General features: G+C 43.3%; 1 protein-coding gene across 1 annotated transcript in view; it reads left to right on the forward strand.

Moving 5' to 3' along the window:
* etfdh (electron transfer flavoprotein dehydrogenase) overlaps positions 1-21740 on the forward strand; it is a 65089-nt gene that overhangs the window by 20735 nt on the left and 22614 nt on the right. Inside the window, exons 4-5 of the mRNA XM_060927283.1 lie at positions 11879-11960; positions 12177-12295. Of these exons, the coding sequence (XP_060783266.1) occupies positions 11879-11960; positions 12177-12295 (201 nt within the window). The remainder of the gene's footprint in view (positions 1-11878; positions 11961-12176; positions 12296-21740) is intronic.

Here is a 21740-nt window from a genome sequence, read left to right on the forward strand (position 1 = left end):
CCCGTTTATTTAAAGGGGCCAACTAGCTCATTCAGAAAATGTTTCAACTCCCTACATCTGCAGTACACTTTAGTTGAAAATAAGACCCTTTTTATGTTAATTTCATCTACTTATACCTTGAATATCTGTTGGCACTTATAAGGCCAACTTAAAATTTTCACCATTACCGTTATCCATTTTTATGAACTTTCCGTTATCCATTACCGTTATCCATTTTTATGAACTTTCCGTTATCCATTTTTATGAACTTTCCGTTATCCATTTTATGAACTTTCGCTGCCGGGTGCAAATGTTAGCAACATCAACATAGTGCAGGTCCGAGCCTAGTTGTGCTGCTGACTGACTAAACTTTCTGAACTAGAAAGACACCAAGAAAACTCACTTATTCTGTTGAACGGTATCTTCCGTCAATATCATCCACATCATTCCTGTTGTATTTTATAACGTGTCTAACAGTGTTCATTCAGTTCATTCAGTTGCTAGCGTTGCCTGCAGACCAGGCGATGACACTTTGGATCCTGAAGGTCCCGGAGACGTTATGTCTGGGCTTTCAGTTTCTTCCCCGCGGTCGGTCCGCTTCAACCACTTAAGCATTTTGTTCTGGCAAGAGTCGGCGCAGCGTGTGCGGTAGCAATTCCATTCCAAGTCCATATAATGCGGACTCCGGCCGAAGATTCTAGAACAGAATGCGCTGCTCTGTAGCCTACGGATGCAGGTGCATCGAAAGTGTAGCTACTATGTATTTTTCGCTGTTAACATTTTAAAATTAAAATTGACAAATTAGGTGAATGTCTACGTATGTGTTACGGCTTTGTAAATAATATTAATGTAGAACTTTTTTTCTAGATCTATTTTTTTCCATTGTCCCGGGATTGTCCCAGATATGATGATTTTGTGTCCCAATGACATTTTTTATGGTCCCCGGGACGTCGGGACACCGTTAGTTTCGAGCGCTGTTTAGTGCCAATTAAAAATCCTAACTTTGAGTCTCTGAGCAGGAAAAACCCAAAGAAAACGCCCTCTCGGCACGGAATTCCTTCTCGGAAAGTCAGGAAGTATTTCTCAAGCCCCGAGTTCAGCATGCGACATCATATCGACATGGCTGCTCACAGGATTAACAGGAAAAAAAATCACGTTGTGCTGTGTGCTAGTACAGTGGTACCTCGGGTTACGAACTTAATGCGTTCTTTGACTCCGGTCACGAACCGAATGAATGTAAATCCAATTAATCCGTTCACCGGCCCCAGAAACATAGGTTTTTTTTTTTGTAACTTTTTTAAATAGGTTTATGTCTGGAAAAAATACAAAAAAAAACCTTTAATTATAGAAAAATACAGTAATTATTAAAATAAAACATGATTGTACAGTACACTTTACCTTTGTGGTTGATAGTTGCTGGCACACGTGGATGGAGGAGCACTAACGCTTTTCACTTTCTTGGGAGCCATAATGAGGGTTAATTTAATGCAAAAATGAAATCATAGCACAACGCAATGACAGTTTTCACAGCGTGCCACCTTGAGGACAGTTGATGCTGTCGCACACCTCACCTCACGTGGTGCGGAAGCCCGCCAGTTCGTGCATCGAAGCAAAATTTGTTCGGAAATGGCGTTCGTAGCCCGATTTGTTCGTGAACAGGGACGTTCGTGACCCGAGGTTTGACTGTGTTTGCTTTAGATCAATCAATAAAGAGATAAATATTAGCTTGTAATATTTATACAGAAACTCCTTGCTGTATTGAAGAGGGAAATAGACTTCACTCATTAGTTTTGCTGCATTTGACTTGCGGTCATAATTTGTAATTCCCAACCTCCAGTTAGGAAAAGTTTTCTCAGTTATGAGGCATCTACAGCTATTTTTTTTCTCCCATTTAATGTATCGAATTTATCGCAGTTGAAAATTCTGAGTTCGGTCAAAAACAGTAGGACATGCAGACACGAGAAAACCGTTTCAGCAGTTGCGCGACAGTAGCTCTTCTGTGAAATTGGACCGGATGGACTAGCCTTCGTGCCCCATGCAAATCAATGACCCTTCGACACCCGTGACTCTGTTGGCGGTTCACCGTTTGTCCTTCCTTGGACCACTTTTGGTCGGAACTAACCACTGCGTGCAGGGAACACCCCACAAGATGTGCCATTTTGGAGATGATGTTCAGACCCAGTCATCTCTCCATCATAATTTGACCTTTGTCAAAGTCGCTCAGATCCTTACACTCGCCCATTTTTCCTGCTTCCAACACCTCAGTTTCAATGTTCCTTTGCTGCCTAATATATCCCACCCCTTGACAGTAGAGCCCTGCACTCCCGCGGGAGTCCCGCGGGACCCGACGCAAAGCAGTGCGGCGCGGGACAAATTTTGAAAGCTCATTGCGGGCGCGGGCGGGAGGGGGAGTGCACAATGCGGGTGGGAGAGGTGATAAGCTGCAGTCGCGCTAACTAAAAACGTGTTTAAAATAAAATTTATAAATTATTAATTTATGTCTATCATATATAATTTGTGCTGGATATTTTATTTGGCATTAATAAAAACATATTAAGATGCCTAAATTTGCGGATGTGGTCTAATCTCGCGTACGTTTCCGATTCCTTTCCGCTCTTCCGTGTTTGAGATCTCCGATCATGGCAGAAGAGCAGAGCTCCTCTAATGAAGCTCACAGTGCTTCAGAAGTAAGTGCTGCTTTAAAAAGAGGGACATTTACCGTTAAAAAGTCAAGAGTATTAGTCCTAAGTATTAAAAAGTATTAACTAGTATTAAAAAGGACTGTGTATCGCACAGATTGTTCAATTTAAAGCTAGAAATAGACAGTGTATAATCTGAGGAGCTGGTTGTGGTTGCGCAGCATTTCATATGAGAGGAGAATGAAATCACGGTTGGAATCATAACGCCACAGACTCGGAAGTGGGAGTGCGAGAGCTGTCAATCAAAGCGAGAGCTGTCAATCAAAGCGAGAGCTGTCAATCATGAGCGCATGCAGCGCTCACTTGGAATGTGTCAGCAGAATGTCAGAGTCTAAACAATAAACTTACAATAAATGAAGGATCGGTCAGTGGAGAGCTCAGCTAAGCTCAGCATGTTTAATTCCCCAAGCCAATGACAAGAACTTTCGTGAGAAATAACGCGAACGTCTGCATCATGCGGGATTTGCGGGCGGGAGCGGGACAAAATATGGCGGGCGGGAGCGGGACTCATCTCATCTCATTATCTCTAGCCGCTTTATCCTTCTACAGGGTCGCAGGCAAGCTGGAGCCTATCCCAGCTGACTACGGGCGAAAGGCGGGGTACACCCTGGACAAGTCGCCAGGTCATCACAGGGCTGACACATAGACACAGACAACCATTCACACTCACATTCACACCTACGCTCAATTTAGAGTCACCAGTTAACCTAACCTGCATGTCTTTGGACTGTGGGGGAAACCGGAGCACCCGGAGGAAACCCACGCGGACACGGGGAGAACATGCAAACTCCACACAGAAAGGCCCCCGCCGGCCCCGGGGCTCGAACCCAGGACCTTCTTGCTGTGAGGCGACAGCGCTAACCACTACACCACCGTGCCGCCCGGGAGCGGGACTGAAAATCATAATTCTTTGCGGGAGCGGGACTGCACAATGTGGGAGCGGGCGGGAGCGGGACTGAAAATTCTGTCCCGCGCAGACCTCTACTTGACAGGTGCCATTGTCACAACATGGTGGGGTGGGGGATCGAGATTGCATTTGAGTATTTTTGAGAGTGTTAATATTCACTGAGGCGGCACGGTGGTGTAGTGGTTAGCGCTGTCGCCTCACAGCAAGAAGGTCCGGGTTTAAGCCCCGTGGCCGGCGAGGGCCTTTCTGTGTGGAGTTTGCATGTTCTCCCCGTGTCCGCGTGGGTTTCCTCCGGGTGCTCCGGTTTCCCCCACAGTCCAAAGACATGCAGGTTAGGTTAACTGGTGACTCTAAATTGACCGTAGGTGTGAATGTGAGTGTGAATGGTTGTCTGTGTCTATGTGTCGGCCCTGTGATGACCTGGCGACTTGTCCAGGGTGTGCCCCGCCTTTCGCCCGTAGTCAGCTGGGATAGGCTCCAGCTTGCCTGCGACCCTGTAGAACAGGATCAAGCGGCTAGAATATTCACTGATGCGTCCCCGTACCTTAATAAAGGTACAGTAATGTTTAACGACCCTTACTTAATACCAGTGTTGTAGTCGAGTCACTAAACCTCGAGTCCCCAGTGTTCAAGGCCAAGTCATTAAAAAAATTTCGAGTTGAGTCTGAGAACAAGACTCCAGCCGCACCATTTGACGGTCGCTGTTTCAGCACCGTTAACATTAGTTTGTTCCTGAACAGGTGAATGTGCTTCTCTTTATCAGGGAGTGTGAAGTATTCTGTCAGAGATGGTTGGGAGACGGATGTAAGTGCAGAAGGTGCGTTTATTAATACAAGTGAAGACGGTAAACAATCCAGAACAGCAGGCAAAATCGTAAAGCAGTGAAGCAATGGGTCGAGCGAGGCACAAACAGGCTATCAAAGACGAGAAATCAGGGACCAGGAAACCAAACAAGGAAATAAAGCTCGGTAATGCGTCCGCAACGCAACTCGATACTTCGCAAAGTAAGTGTGTTTTCACAGTTTTTATATAGGCGCGCTGATTGCACCTTAATCCTGTGCAGGTGCGAGTCGTTTACAGCACGCATGAGCGCAAGAGTGTGTCCACTTGGCGAGCGCACCCGAGAGTCTATCTGATGCACGAGTGTGACACTCTTGCACGAAATTAGTGCAAAAATTGATGTAGATATGAATATCGTCTGCCATTATTGGCATGTTAAAAAAAAAATTAAGAAAAAATCCAAGTCCTCGTCTCCAGTTTGCGAGTCTGAGTCATTAGTGCTGAAGTCCAAGTCGAGTCACGGGTCCTTAAAGCTCACAGGCAACGGTTTTAATTTTATGCACATTTGAAACTTTATATGTTAAAAAACCCTCTGTAATTTTCTTCTGGTCCCAAGAAGTATTGTTAATAAGTATAATTCAAATAAGTTAGCACGGATCGCGGCAAATTTCTGTTCGGCGATTTTTGTGACCACTCGGCGCAAGACGTCATTTAAGCCAAACAAACCGCTTGAGTTGAGTCCACGTCCGTTTACTTACGTTGCCGTTCGGCTTGAGTGCAGACGTGCGTTCAGGAATTTCCAAAAAAAAAAAATCATGCCTTATAGACCCTTTTCAGTCACGTGACCTTCGTAACAGCGACCGGCATTTTGGACATGTAGTGGACTAAGGCTCGAATCGGTTTGAATGCGAGGAAGGCGACAAACATAAAAGAAAAAGGAGCGAGATTCAGAAAACTGTATTTACTAGTTTACTGTAATTATGATCTGGCAGCTATTTACACCGGATCCAGTGTAAATAGCTGCCGGAGCCAACGTCCGAGCTAGCGAGCCAGCGCTGGCTCCGAGCCGCCGCGAGCCAGCGCTAGTGAGCTAGCTCGGACGTTCTAGTTTACTGTAATTATGATCTGGCAGCTATTTACACCGGATCCAGTGTAAATAGCTGCCGGAGCCAACGTCCGAGGTTCCCGAGCCAGCGCTAGCTCGGACGTTGGCTCCGGCAGCTATTTACACTGAATCCGGTGTAAATAGCTGCCAGATCATAATTACAGTAAACTAGAATGGAATGTTAGCAGCAATGTAATGCCTTTTCTGGCTAATTTTATTCGTCTTGCCTCCAACAAAGTGGTCACTACACAAGCGTTGGTATGCCGCTATCCATCTTCTCTGTCAGTCAGCATCTACCGGGATCCGATAAAACGATAACCCTTGCCTTGTTTGTTGATGGTTACTACATCCAGGTGCACAACAATATAGTGGCATGATGGAAGTCTTGCTGAAAGTAAAAACTTTCTTTGCTGCCGTTCCTCAATGTTGGCTGTGGTAAACTACTGGTAGTACATGTCCAAAATGGTGGCCGCGTTTGTCGTGACGTCACGTGAAAAGGGTCCATTGATGTATAGTGAACTGTAACGACGGGACCGGTTCAGGAAGAAGTTTTTACCTTTTTCCGAGAGAGGAGACGAGGCGGAGAGAGTGGATTGTGCGCGTGAAACAAAATCAAGCAGTCAAAGAAGAAACGGCACAGCAACGCTCAAGCAAAAAGGAGAAGATTGGAGGGAAACATTTTTACTTTTGCTTGCAATTGACAAGTCAAGAATCCTGAGGGATCCTGTACAATCATTGTGGAAATGAGACAAAGGGATATTTCCTCGCTTAGAGTCGGCTATAAATAGTATAATACCGCGGATGGCAGGCTAATGTGGCCCACCGGCGCGCTGTCCAGTAATCGTTCCCTATATCCACTAGGGAGGCGGTTTAATTATTCTTCAAAAGGGTCTTATTTAGTATTACGACGAAAGTAGGAATTTATCATAACTACCAGGATAAATTGTTTGGGCGCGAGTCTTGTTGAGGTCCGGGGTCGCCGCGATCAGAGTCGGCCGAGTCGCTGTCCGATTCCGAGGCCGCACGGTCAAACCAGTGAGCCACATTCACCGACTGCTTCGCAACGGCCATAGGGTCATACATATAGACCCCTTCGCATGTTTGTAAACAAACCGACCGTTGCCAGGATGCGCGCGCAGCCTGGACTCAGAACCAGACCGGCATTATGAGCTGTCAGATTATGCCAAACAATTGTCGTTACAAGATCGAGAATGCTACATAAATAAGTTAACTCTAACAAGTGGACATCGCCTACCGGATCCGCATTTAATTAAAGAGTGGATGGACGATGTTAGTAAGTTCCCTGGTATACAATGGCCAGATATATACTCGTACCTTATTGACCAGACTTCAGTGTACACCCACGAAAAACTTCGTGCCTACAAGTCTTTAGACGCATATGATTGTTATATGCGGGCATGTACAACTTGATTAACAATGGGACATTCATATTCATTTTGTTTTAATCAAATTATGCCAGTGATGTGATGGCAATGTGGCTTTAGCTACAACAGCAAATACCAACACTAACCAGCAATTTGCAGGAGGTAATGGCATGAAAGGAATGATAGCGTAAAGAGTGCAGCTAAGAGAAATCAGAGCTGCGTAAAAAGCGAGAGGCAGAGAGCAGAAATGAAACTGAACGGGGCGGGAGCTAGGTTAGAGCAGTCAACGCAAGTTGGCATTTAGAGTGAGGGCACACAATTTTACCTTTCCATCCTTGCTTTAAAATTGTGATTTTCGGCAGACACAAATAATGATGGCACAAAATCTGGACTGCTTGAGTCAAGCGAGACCTCTCCTACAAACAAAATTGCATGCAAAGCTAAGTTAACATGCTAACAATATTCATTACATTGTGTAACTATGACCCAGCTAATCAGACAAACGTTACCAAAGTATTTTGCTACATCAATAAACGAAGACTAGAAAGAATAAAAAAGATTTAATAAATAGCCTGATCTTACCTGTGATGAAGTGGGTGCTGCAAACCCGCGCATTTTTGATGGCGCTTTCATCCCAGTCTACACGTTTGATGGCTTGTAGCCATAGATGTCGGCGAATATTTTTTATTTTTTTTGGAATGGGTGAGATCCTGCTGGAATTCTGTACATTTTAACCCCATCACTGCTACGATTCTGACACCCGACAACACAACAACTAGGCATTTCTGAGTCTTTTTTGGGTCCAGGCTGCGTGCGCAATTTTCACTTGCGTATGAATGACGTTTACTGCGAAGGGGTCTATACGATTTCACCTCTCGATATTTAATTTGGAGAGTTCCGACTTCAAAATCGCTGTCGCTTTCAGACATTTTACACAACCTTTCACGACCAAAGTCCGTACACGTGTGCTCGGTTCGCAGGTAAACGCAGAGCTGCTCCCGGTCCGTTTGGCTTAAATGACGTCACGACGACGGGCCCCTGGCGGTGAAAGTGCGCATAAGTGAGATGTAATCAAACCTTTGGAAATTGGGAAAAACAGTATATTTTAACCGTTTTATTCAGTTTTATGGTGCAAATTAGCCACCAGGAAGATTGAATTCATTTTTTGGGTCGTTCTTCTAGACAATAAAGTCGATATTCTACGTTTCACCTTTAAAATTAGGGCGCGAGTCGGACTCGAGTACTATAAGCCTGCTTAATACAGTATTCAAGGCGTAGCTACTTAAATAGTGAACTAATGTGCCTATTATTTATGAACCAATGTTCTACCTCATGCTGTTGAAATCTTGGCGTGTCGATCAGCAGCTCTGACCGTTGTTCTTCAAGCAAATCGCGGAACTCTATTCACTCACTCGTTTTAATACATTATCGATTCTATAGTAACTACATGTGCATGGAGGTCACACTCACTCACGATCTGTTTTGAGTCAGTTGACACGTCAGACGTGTGTGTGTGTGTGTGTGTGTGTGTGTGTGTGTGAGAGAGAGACTAGCAGTCTTCAGCAGAACTCTCCATTCAGCACGGTCTTGAGTTGCCTCCTCTGTGATATTCCATAGCTTCAAGTCAGCACGGACAGATTCTTTCCAGCTTTTTCAAGGTCGGCCACGGTTGTTCGCTCCTTCAACTTCCATCTGTTGATCCAAGAATTACTGCGTTGGACGTGTCCAAACCAACGGAGACGATTGCATCTGAGGACCGTGTCAAGGCAGCGGAGGTCGTGCAACATAAAAAGCCAGTGTTTCTCAAAGTGGGTCGGGCGCCCCCCTAGTGGGGCGCGGAGGTACTGCGCGTGAAATCGGAAGGTTTTTTTTTTTTCTTTTTTGCATATTTAATACTTTTCTGTTTTGCCATTAAGTTAACACATTCACTCACAATGTATTCACTGATTGTCCTAAACATGTCTAAAGAACATTATACAGGAAACGAACCCATCTGCACTCGACTGCATTCTTTACACTGGCCACCTTTCCTTAGAGTTCACAATGAAGGACTGGCTCATTGCTATCAGGATCTCTTTAAATGTTGTGAAGACGTGGTTTGCGTTTCATTTGGGCTTTTTTTTAGGGGTGGGCTTGAAGTTGGCTTCTGCTGTGCCGATGATTGGGATGTTTGAAAAGTGATTCTGATGGCAAATCTCTCTTTATCTCGCTCGCTACTCTTACAGCAGTTACAACAAAATACATGCCGTGTCTCTCGCTCCCCGTGTTTTTCTCTCTCCGCCATGGTCGCTTGTGGATTTTAGCTGGCACACACACACACACACACACTCGCAATACTGTTTGGATGCTTGAAACATCATGATTCTGACTGTCATTCTCTCGCCCGCTCTTAATTTACAACAAAATTAAGCATGCCATATCGTCTCTCTCTCACTCCCCTACCAATGCTAATCGACGTCTATCAGCTGTCAATGTCAACGCGGTGCGAGGGGGGAAAATTCAAACACGACTTGTCGCTCTGCTTTGAAGTGTGTTCAGTTTCGACAGTCCAACAGGAAAGTTCTGGGTGCCGCCTTTGGCCACCTGACAGCCAGTAAAACTCAAGTGCAGAAAGCTGCATGTTTGTCGTCAACAAGCCATAATCTGCACAAGAGTGGTGCCTGTCAGGTAAAGACGCACGAGGGAGCAAAGAGAGGAAGAGGATCTCTGTGCTGACTAGCTCTGTGCTCCATTATGAAGAGTGCTCTTGGAAATAATAGGCCTACTATGAAATGTGAATACTGTGGAAAAACAAAAGCCTCAGCTTTTTCCAACGAATTATAAACAGCATTTTGAAATGAATAAGTTTTGTATGTGAAACAAAATTTGGGCTTAAAAAAACTTTTTTTTTAACACCATTTTGCTGGACAAGTGGGGCGCGGACAAATACCCTTCCTCTGAAGTGGGGAATGGCAGAAAAAGTTTGAGTACCGCTGTAATAAGCCTAAGGCTACATGACACCATGCTGTCATTGATTGATTGATTTTTGATTTTTTTCAGCGTGTTTTAATTCTGTGACGTAGCTAATAGTAATGTTTGTTCGTTCATTTACAACCCCGATTCCAAAAAAGTTGGGACAAAGTACAAATTGTAAATAAAAACGGAATGCAATAATTTGCAAATGTCAAAAACTGATATTGTATTCACAATAGAACATAGACAACATATCAAATGTCGAAAGTGAGACATTTTGAAATTTCATGACCAACACATCTCAAAAAAGTTGGGACAGGGGCAATAAGAGGCTGGAAAAGTTAAAGGTACAAAAAAGGAACAGCTGGAGGACCAAATTGCAACTCATTAGGTCAATTGGCAATAGGTCATTAACATGACTGGGTATAAAAAGAGCATCTTGGAGTGGCAGCGGCTCTCAGAAGTAAAGATGGGAAGAGGATCACCAATCCCCCTAATTCTGCGCCGACAAATAGTGGAGCAATATCAGAAAGGAGTTCGACAGTGTAAAATTGCAAAGAGTTTGAACATATCATCATCTACAGTGCATAATATCATCAAAAGATTCAGAGAATCTGGAAGAATCTCTGTGCGTAAGGGTCAAGGCCGGAAAACCATACTGGGTGCCCGTGATCTTCGGGCCCTTAGACGGCACTGCATCACATACAGGCATGCTTCTGTATTGGAAATCACAAAATGGGCTCAGGAATATTTCCAGAGAACATTATCTGTGAACACAATTCACCGTGCCATCCACCATTGCCAGCTAAAACTCTATAGTTCAAAGAAGAAGTCGTATCTAAACATGATCCAGAAGCGCAGACGTCTTCTCTGGGCCAAGGCTCATTTAAAATGCACTGTGGCAAAGTGGAAAACTGTTCTGTGGTCAGACGAATCAAAATTTGAAGTTCTTTATGGAAATCAGGGACGCTGTGTCTTTCAGACTAAAGAGGAGAAGAACGACCCAAGTTGTCATCAGCGCTCAGTTCAGAAGCCTGCATCTCTGATGGTATGGGGTTGCATTAGTGCGTGTGGCATGGGCAGCTTACACATCTGGAAAGACACCATCAATGCTGAAAGGTATATCCAGGTTCTAGAGCAACATATGCTCCCATCCAGACGACGTCTCTTTCAGGGAAGACCTTGCATTTTCCAACATGACAATGCCAAACCACATACTGCATCAATTACAGCATCATGGCTGCGTAGAAGAAGGGTCCGGGTACTGAACTGGCCAGCCTGCAGTCCAGATCTTTCACCCATAGAAAACATTTGGCACATCATAAAATGGAAGATACAACAAAAAAGACCTAAGACAGTTGAGCAACTAGAATCCTACATTAGACAAGAATGGGTTAACATTCCTATCCCTAAACTTGAGCAACTTGTCTCCTCAGTCCCCAGACGTTTACAGACTGTTGTAAAGAGAAAAGGGGATGTCTCACAGTGGGAAACATGGCCTTGTCCCAACTTTTTTGAGATGTGTTGTTGTCATGAAATTTAAAATCACCTAATTTTTCTCTTTAAATGATGCATTTTCTCAGTTTAAACATTTGATATGTCATCTATGTTCTATTCTGAATAAAATATGGAATTTTGAAGCTTCCACATCATTGCATTCCGTTTTTATTTACAATTTGTACTTTGTCCCAACTTTTTTGGAATCGGGGTTGTATGAATGTCATATTGGAATAGAAATAGAAATTCAAATAAGACTTGTGTGCTATGGGAGTGACAGGACTTCCTGCTGGGTGGAAAAGCCAGCCGAGTCACACAGTTCTTTCCTTGTCTTGGGAGTTAAAAACAGCCCTTTGTTCAGTTTTCTGACCGCTTACTTTCACCTGAAAGAAATAAGCAACATGTCTCGCATGCCTCCCCCCCCGTTCTTTGGGGAAGCGTCACACGATGTACGGAAGGTGTTATTCTGGCACTGTTGTTGACACCTTAATTAAAATGCTTTATAAACCCAGCGACCTGGTTTCTCGCCAGCGCACAACTCATTGTGTGTGTGTGTGTGATTGCTGTCTTTCAGGCACCACTCAACACACAGGTTACAGAAGACAGATTTGCTATTCTGACAGAAAAATACAGAATCCCTGTACCAATATTTCCAGGTAAATTTAATACGACTTCTATAACGGTTGCACAAGCATACACAATGAATGAACACGTGCACACACGCTTTTAAATCCCATTTTTCAGTCGGAGATATCTGAATTATAGTGTAAAGTGTATTGGTCCTGTTGAAATTGCTTTCCTGAGTTAATTGTCATCAGTTAATCTTGAGCTCAGGGTTTTATTTACCCCTCCCTTTTCATTCTTGTCCTCAGGTCTCCCGATGAATAATCACGGGAACTACATCGTGCGTCTGGGTCACTTTGTGCGCTGGTTGGGTGAGCAGGCTGAAGAACTCGGGGTCGAGCTGTATCCAGGCTACGCTGCAGCCGAGGTCAGGACATCATGACCCACATTCTCTCTCTCTCTCTCTCTCTCTCTCTCTCTCTCTCTCTCTCTCACACACGCATCCGAATGGGCTCTCGCTGACTCACAAAGGGACACATGTTCACTCTTTCATAGCTAAGAGCGTCTACATCTGTGATCTTTAGATAAATCATGTTGGAAGTTGAACATTTCTTTTATCCTTGAAGAACAGTGTGTTCTTCAATGCGTGATGCTTGTCTCACAGACGTGCTGTAACGTTAAATGTAACTGTAAACCGATTTAAAAAGTACGATGAGCTATTCGTTCATAAATTCCAAGCACTTAAGGTAGACTGCCTTTCAGATTTTTCAGGTGTAGGTCATAAAAAGAATTTCCCCGACACACAATTATTTTCGTTGAGTGGACCGAAAGCTACTGAATTTGAATCACAGACTTCCAATTTTATTAGTGTTTTTTTTTTTTTTTTAAGGGCCACATGGCCCTTAAAAAGGGCGCAATGGAGGACGCAAATGAAACATGAAAGACCGACTACAGTAACAGAAAGAAAGCGAGAAGAAAAGACGTTATGTTATATACGAAGGAAAGGAAACGCAGGACCAAACTAATAAGTATCGGCGCTCAGCGAGCACCTCGGTGTGATCAGCTGTTCGTTTAGCGACAGAATGATGGAACTGTCAGTGCACGCTCAAAGGTAAACCTGTAGATGGCAGTAATGCAACGCTGTGGATGCCAGCTGCCATAAAACCCAAAAGAAGGAGGAGGTAAACCTGCGCATACACACATGGACTTCCTCCGTCTGCTTGACTGCACAAAGAAGCGAGCGATTTCATGCACATGATTTGCTCAGGAATCCCCTCAAATTAAATAACTTCCCAGCCACAGAATGGCCTGATGTTTTGTGAGATATTACAGAAATAAACGTGACTAAATTTCACTGGTTTTATGAAACCTACGATACGGACCCCGGTTACGGGCCTCTGGCGACTCGCTCGTTCGCAACAAACATAGCATTTTTTGTCAACATTTTTTTAATAAGATTTTATTTATGAGATGATCAAAAATCTTATAAATTTTTGCCAGCATTTCTCAGGAGAATAGCATTAATTTTACAGCATGGATAGCGATTAGGGCTGTAACGATACACCCAACTCACGATTCAATTCGTATCGCGATTTTTGACCCACGATTCGATACGCCCACGATTTTTAAAAAAATGTTTTTTTAAAGTAGTAAATTTGACTTATTAACATTTACTTACTTACATTAACTATTTAATAACAAATAATTCAGACCACTGCAGAGAATGAGTAATATGTATGCAAAAATGAACAAATGTATATCCAAAGATTGTTTTATTTCTCAAAATAATACTGTTGAGCCGGAAGCTCTGTTTTTTCGGTTTTGAAAGTCATTTTTCCAAATCGTGTAAATCCGTTAAGATTTTTTTTGGGGGGGTGGCTCTCTCACTGTCTCACTCTCATAGTGCCAATGATTTTCTGTGATCGCGGAAAACAGATGGAAATTACGGAATTTTTATGGTGAAACATTGCTTGCGTGTCAAAATGTAACTGCCGCAGAAGGCTTCCGCCCAAGCAGACATGCCTTCAGTGTTGCCAGATATTGCTAACGTTTTCCACCCCAAAATATGTTCAAAACCAGCCAAAAAGCACCTAAACCTGCCCAATCTGGCAACACTGCATGCCTTTCCGGTCAAGTGATTGTGATTGGCTTGTGGCACACCTAGCCAGCCAATGAGCTGCTTGTTTACAGATTCGCTCCCCGCGTCGCAACCAGAATGGCGACCGCTTAAAAGAAATGAATGCTCTGCCAGTGGTGAGTGTGGACGTTGCGTGACTCGCAGAAGACTGTCGCAGGTCAGCGAAAAAACGACTTACTAATAGATATAAAAAATAAAAGTAATTTAAGTAAGTTTAAAATGTAATTTAAATAAAAAGTAAAGTATTCATAAATTGAAGTTTGGAAGCGCCTCTGTTTTTGGGCTGAGGAGAAGTTTGAAAGGGTGTACCGCGATTCTGCCTTCTTGTATCGCGATACGGATCGTGGCTCTGCGTATCGCGATTTCGATTTTGATACGCATATCGTTACAGCCCTAATAGCGATAACGACAGTGTTCACAGCGAAAGCGAGTTTTACTACCCTGAGGAAGAAGAAATAAAAGAAAACATTTCAGGAGAAAGCTAAAAACCTGTAACTGTTGCTAACGCCGAGCAAAAACATGGCTGAATCCTGAATGACTCAATTTTGTATAAATAGGGGACTACATAGGTGGCAAAATGTAGTTTTTTTTTTTTTCCCTGCCATGGAAGTGCACTTGTATACCGAGGAGGAAGCCATTTGCATTACAGCCGTGAATGAGGATTCAAAATGGCAGCTCGGCTCGGTTTTCCCTTTCAGGCGCTCTCGTTTTCTGTTAGAATTTGGTAAAGAAAAAATAAATATATTATTTACCAGCTTAAGGTGGGCGGCACGGTGGTGTAGTGGTTAGCGCTGTCGCCTCACAGCAAGAAGGTCTGGGTTTGAGCCCCGTGGCCGACGAGGCTCTTTCTGTGCGGAGTTTGCATGTTCTCCCCGTGTCCGCGTGGGTTTCCTCCGGGTGCTCCGGTTTCCCCCACAGTCCAAAGACATGCAGGTTAGGTTAACTGGTGACTCTAAATTGAGCGTAGGTGTGAATGTGAGTGTGAATGGTTGTCTGTGTCTATGTGTCAGCCCTGTGATGACCTGGCGACTTGTCCAGGGTGTACCCCGCCTTTCGCCCGTAGTCAGCTGGGATAGGCTCCAGCTTGCCTGCGACCCTGTAGAACAGGATAAAGCGGCTAGAGATAATGAGATGAGATGAGACCAGCTTAAGGTCAGTCCGTATGGTGAAATACCATGACCTCGGCCTTGAATACTGACCTCAGTCACGGTATTGCATGATACGGACCTCCCAGCTGGTAAATAACATGTATGCATTCTAGAAAATGCAACTGACTTGAAGAACAACTTTATTCACCACATGTAGACTTGTGAAATTTCTCTCTGCATTTAACCCATCTGAAGCAGTGCACACACATGAGCACACACACCCAGAGCAGTGGGCAGCCATGCTAACAGCGCCCGGGGAGCAGTTTGGGGTTAGGTTCCTCGCTCAAGAGCACCTCAGCCCAAGGCAGCTCCTTGTTAACCTAACCACATGTCTTTGGACTGTGGGGAAAAAACCGGAGGAACCCCACGCAGACACGTGGAGAACATGCATACTCCACACAGAAAGGCCCTCGCCGACCGCTGGGCTCGAACCCAGAACCTTCTTGCTGTCAGACGACAGTGCTAACCGCTACACCACCGTGCCGTGTTCTCTCGAAATGAAAACGATTTTAAGAGAACATCGTTGGTAAAAGTCAGTTCAAACTCAGGTCAGCTCATGGACACATCAGTACACGCCTGTTAAGTCTACACAAAAGAACTTTGATTTGAAAACAAAATGGAGTCGAGTCAGCAATCGGGTCACTTCAGTCTCTTCGTCTGACGGTGACTCGATAACAAAAGGTCTTTTTTTTCAGGATGGATGCGTCCTTGTGTAAACAAGCTAATTTCTTCGCTCGAAAGTACCCCCCCACCCCACCTCCTTTTTTTTTTTTTTCCTCCTCCATTTTCTTTGACAATTTTCAGCTTGTTCAATTAGGTCTGTGTCTGATAAATCGTCTGGATAAGAAGATTCACTTTCACCGTGCTCAGTTGTGTCGCTCATTTGTTTTTCAGAGCAAAATGAAAATGGCAGAAGCGAGGAAATGGGAACGGGGCTGCATACGGCTTTTTCCGGACTGGGTTCAAAATCCATATCTGCTCAGTCGTGTGACCTCCCCCCCCCCCAACGATTTTATTATGAGTGTGTGCATGGGTCATATGATAAATGGGTCAGTCCATGAAATGGGGTTACCAAAATGTGACACAGAGGGAGTCACTTAAAAGAATTTACAACTGAAAACCACTTTTATTTCCATGAAGCATTGACCATATAAGAAAATATAACATAGTTGTTAAGATAACTCCTGCTCTACAATGTATGATAAAATCCATAAATATTTACCCGGTTGGGCGGCACGGTGGTGTAGTGGTTAGCGCTGTCGCCTCACAGCAAGAAGGTCCTGGGTTCGAGCCCCGTGGCCGGCGAGGGCCTTTCTGTGTGGAGTTTGCATGTTCTCCCAGTGTCCGCGTGGGTTTCCTCCGGGTGCTCCGGTTTCCCCCACAGTCCAAAGACATGCAGGTTAGGTTAACTGGTGACTCTAAATTGAGCGTAGGTGTGAATGTGAGTGTGAATGGTTGTCTGTGTCTATGTGTCAGCCCTGTGATGACCTGGCGACTTGTCCAGGGTGTACCCCGCCTTTCGCCCGTAGTCAGCTGGGATAGGCTCCAGCTTGCCTGCGACCCTGTAGAAGGATAAAGCGGCTAGAGATAATGAGATGAGATGAGATTTACCCGGTTGCTAATGTAACAAGGACACGAACAAGCTTTTAAAAATAAAGGAAAAATATTGATAAAATCAATTTTTTGCTTTTATTTACTTAATACACTGAATAAGAATTCATTAGAAATATTAGTTCAACATCATAAACACTGAAAATATGAAATACCAGTATTTCACAAACTTCATAAAATCTCTAAGATATGAACAATAACAGTCATTAACAGGAAACAGTTTCATCCTATATGGGGTAAATGAGATTATTGAATTCATTACTTTACTTAGTCACACTTATATCTGCACTTCTCGAGAGCACGTGTTGTGGTGCGTGAGATCCCGCGAGAAGTTATCTCGCGTCAGTTCAGCTGACCTAGATTGAGTAAATAGGTCTCGCAGGTTGTGAACGAACCAGGAAGTGAGTGGACGCTAAGTTAGGACGTGAGAAACATCGATAATTTCTTTTATTGCCGTTTGTTTAAATTTTTCTACCTACATCGTTTTATAGTATATTCTTCTTTATACACTGACAGTCAATGAAAATGTCCAGGTGACATTTATGAAAATAATTTTATTCATAAGCTATGAAATCATGTACTAGAAGCTTACAGATCAATATACTGACATTTAACTCGAGATGAATAAGCAAAAAATCACAATTGTTGTGAGCTTTGATAATGTACAGTCCGAACAAAATGGATACCCTGTAATTGGAAAGTTGCAGCTTCAGTACCGAGTATTGTCCCCACCAACAGCAATACAAGCCGTCAGTCTGCGACGCATACTGCGTATCAAACGGCGAATCCTGTCTTGTGGAATGGCCTGCCACTCCTCTTGAAGAGCCTGGATCAGTTGACCTCTGTTCATGGGACGAGGAACACGGTTCTGGATCTGAACACCAAGGTGATCCCATAAATGCTCAATAGGATTGAGATCAGGTGAATACGGAGGCCATGGCAGGGTTTGGACATTCAATCGACGCCCAACTTCTGAAAAACTTAGGCCGGCTTGCACCATGCCGAGGGCCCGCCATCTGTCATCTGGATTTAACCGTGGCATAGACCCCGAAGCCGTTTGTTTTCAGGATAATGGCTGGCTGATGAAATTATTGGCTGGCTAGCTGACTCAGCCAAAACCTTAATGGCTGCTGCAGCCACCAAAATGTTTATGGCTACAAATGGCTGATACTGGACGTCACTGTGTGGCATATATCCGGGCGAACGGATCAAACAAATAGGGGGAATAAATAGCAAATTACCACAGGTCCCCTGGTCTCTTACTTCATTGTACAACCCCGATTCCAAAAAAGTTGGGACAAAGTACAAATTGTAAATAAAAACGGAATGCAATAATTTACAAATCTCAAAAACTGATATTGTATTCACAACAGAACATGGACAACATATCAAATGTCGAAAGTGAGACATTTTGAAATTTCATGCCAAATATTGGCTCATTTGAAATTTCATGACAGCAACACATCTCAAAAAAGTTGGGACAGGGGCAATAAGAGGCTGGAAAAGTTAAAGGTACAAAAAAGGAACAGCTGGAGGACCAAATTGCAACTCATTAGGTCAATTGGCAATAGGTCATTAACATGACTGGGTATAAAAAGAGCATCTTGGAGTGGCAGCGGCTCTCAGAAGTAAAGATGGGAAGAGGATCACCAATCCCCCTAATTCTGCGCTGATAAATAGTGGAGCAATATCAGAAAGGAGTTCGACAGTGTAAAATTGCAAAGAGTTTGAACATATCATCATCTACAGTGCATAATATCATCAAACGATTCAGAGAATCTGGAAGAATCTCTGTGCGTAAGGGTCAAGGCCGGAAAACCATACTGGGTGCCCGTGATCTTCGGGCCCTTAGACGGTACTGCATCACATACAGGCATGCTTCTGTATTGGAAATCACAAAATGGGCTCAGGAATATTTCCAGAGAACATTATCTGTGAACACAATTCACCGTGCCATCCGCCGTTGCCAGCTAAAACTCTATAGTTCAAAGAAGAAGCCGTATCTAAACATGATAAACAAGCGCAGACGTCTTCTCTGGGCCAAGGCTCATTTAAAATGGACTGTGGCAAAGTGGAAAACTGTTCTGTGGTCAGACGAATCAAAATTTGAAGTTCTTTATGGAAATCAGGGACGCTGTGTCTTTCAGACTAAAGAGGAGAAGAACGACCCAAGTTGTCATCAGCGCTCAGTTCAGAAGCCTGCATCTCTGATGGTATGGGGTTGCATTAGTGCGTGTGGCATGGGCAGCTTACACATCTGGAAAGACACCATCAATGCTGAAAGGTATATCCAGGTTCTAGAGCAACATATGCTCCCATCCAGACGACGTCTCTTTCAGGGAAGACCTTGCATTTTCCAACATGACAATGCCAAACCACATACTGCATCAATTACAGCATCATGGCTGCGTAGAAGGAGGGTCCGGGTACTGAACTGGCCAGCCTGCAGTCCAGATCTTTCACCCATAGAAAACATTTGGCGCATCATAAAACGGAAGATACGACAAAAAAGACCTAAGACAGTTGAGCAACTAGAATCTTACATTAGACAAGAATGGGTTAACATTCCTCTCCCTAAACTTGAGCAACTTGTCTCCTCAGTCCCCAGACGTTTACAGACTGTTGTAAAGAGAAAAGGGGATGTCTCACAGTGGTAAACATGGCCTTGTCCCAACTTTTTTGAGATGTGTTGTTGTCATGAAATTTAAAATCACCTAATTTTTCTCTTTAAATGATACATTTTCTCAGTTTAAACATTTGATATGTCATCTATGTTCTATTCTGAATAAAATATGGAATTTTGAAACTTCCACATCATTGCATTCCGTTTTTATTTACAATTTGTACTTTGTCCCAACTTTTTTGGAATCGGGGTTGTAAATATAAATCTAGCAAGATTGTAGTTCAATGCTAATAATAAGCTAATCTGGATTGTTCAAGGAAGGCATCTAGCTATCTACTCTCACTAGCAATGACCAGTGAAGGACTGGCAGCTATCTTACTATGATGAAAGTAGAGTGGTGGAGTACTTTTTTTTTTTTATCAATCTTGAAGTATGTGAAACAAACAAAAAATACCTTTACACTTTCCCTCAGCAGCGGCAAAGAATGCAGCCATCTCGTCGATATCGGAGTCGATTGATGCTCTGGGTGGGTTCCCGGGTTCCCCAGTGTATCGTGGTAACGGTGTGAGGGGCGGGAAGCCAGACAGGTAGTCACAACGGCAAGCTTGTGGTGGCTCTCTGTGCTGTGATATCAGTTCTAAATCTCTACAGTGTATGCCTATACGTCTCTATTGTGTTACTACTAGTGTGTACAGTTGATCATGTTTGTGTCACTTTTCTTGTAGCTCATGATGTGGATAAACCCATTATTTGATGTACACAATTCTTAGTGGCTCAGCCAAATTTTATTAGATAGCGGCTCAAATTGGCTTACAAAATTATTGGCTGGCGGCGGCTCAAATTCTAAATGGCGGTTTTAGCGGCGCCTGGCGGCGGCTTCGGGGTCTACCGTGGCATCTTGGACATAAGGAATACAAAAGTCGGCTTTTTCATGGCCTTAATAAAGGCTATCCAACCCATCCTTTCAACCGTGTACAAATTTTTGTTTTTCTCCAAAACAGCACTTTGAGCCGATTCCTAAAGACCACTCCCTGAAGACACTTGAAAAATGTTTGGATTGAGGAGAACTCATTAATGACTTCTGTGCACGCTATTCAATAGAAACATCTCAAAACAAACATTTCCCCAACTCCGTATTGCGTAATATGTTGAATTATTGACCTGGACTTTTTCATTGACTGCCAGTGTATTAAAAACATCAATCATGATTTCAACTCGTTTTATCATTTTTTTATAAGCCTGGTTTCTAACGTAACACGGTAGGACACCACAATGTTACGTTCACAACCTATTTTTAGTGGATGAATTCGAAGCTAAATAGTTTATAGAACTTTCTTAACTTTATTATGTGAGTGTAAAACTAAATTGCAAGTACCATGAAACTAATTTTATTGAAATTCTCAAAGTAATGAAGGTTTATTTAAGCTCAAAGTCAGCAAATATTCCATGTCACAAAAAAACGTGTCATCCGTGTCCAGTCACAGGGGAAGAAAATGTTTCACATTTCTTTATTTCAAAAGAAAACTTCATTTTTTTATTTATTTTATTTCTTCAAACAATATTTATGGATAATCTGCTAAATATTTCTTTAAATCATGGAAATTAAAGATGAAATGATTATGTAAACCCGGACCAATGAAAACAGGGTCTCCGCGGATCCTTAAAAAGTCTTAAAAAGTCTTATTTTTAATATGTGTTTTTAAGGTCTTAAAAAGCATTATATTTCGCTATGTTTTGAGCTATGGTATTAAATTTCACATGGGCGGTATTAAATTTCATCCGGGTAGCCTACGGTAAATGAAAAAAAAAAAACATATGTCTGGATTTTTTTTTCCGCGCTAACGTTATTTATTCAACCAGTGTCGTTTGTTATCAAGATGCTGAACAAGTAGCACAAGAGCCGTTGTGTGTCTAGCACTAGTTCTAATAGCGCAGGAACCACGCCACAGGGGGCAGTGTGTTCTTTTATCCATGTAGTAGAACCATTGAGAGTAGAGCAGACGAGGAAGAAGTGGTTGAACTTGAACGGAGATGGGGAAGTGTAAGTTTAGTAACAAGTGGCTTGAGGAGCCAAAATACAAAAGTTGGCTAACAACAGCAACTTCAGAATATGAAGCGAGATGTAAGGTATGTCGGAAAGACATCAAGTTAACAACAATGGGCTGTAAAGCCCTTGACGCTCACTCGAAAGGGGAAAAGCATATGCGCTATGCTGCTAGTCGGGCAACAACAGTCCCCATGCCAATGTTCGCCTCTACGGTCACAAAAAGTGCAACGCCAGCTTTAGCGTCTCCGGGTCCCAGCACAAGTGCTTTCGCGGCATTCGCCCCAACCGCTACGCTGAAGGCAGAAA

This window comes from Neoarius graeffei, chromosome 8, assembly GCF_027579695.1.
Source record: "Neoarius graeffei isolate fNeoGra1 chromosome 8, fNeoGra1.pri, whole genome shotgun sequence".
NCBI lineage: Eukaryota > Metazoa > Chordata > Actinopteri > Siluriformes > Ariidae > Neoarius > Neoarius graeffei.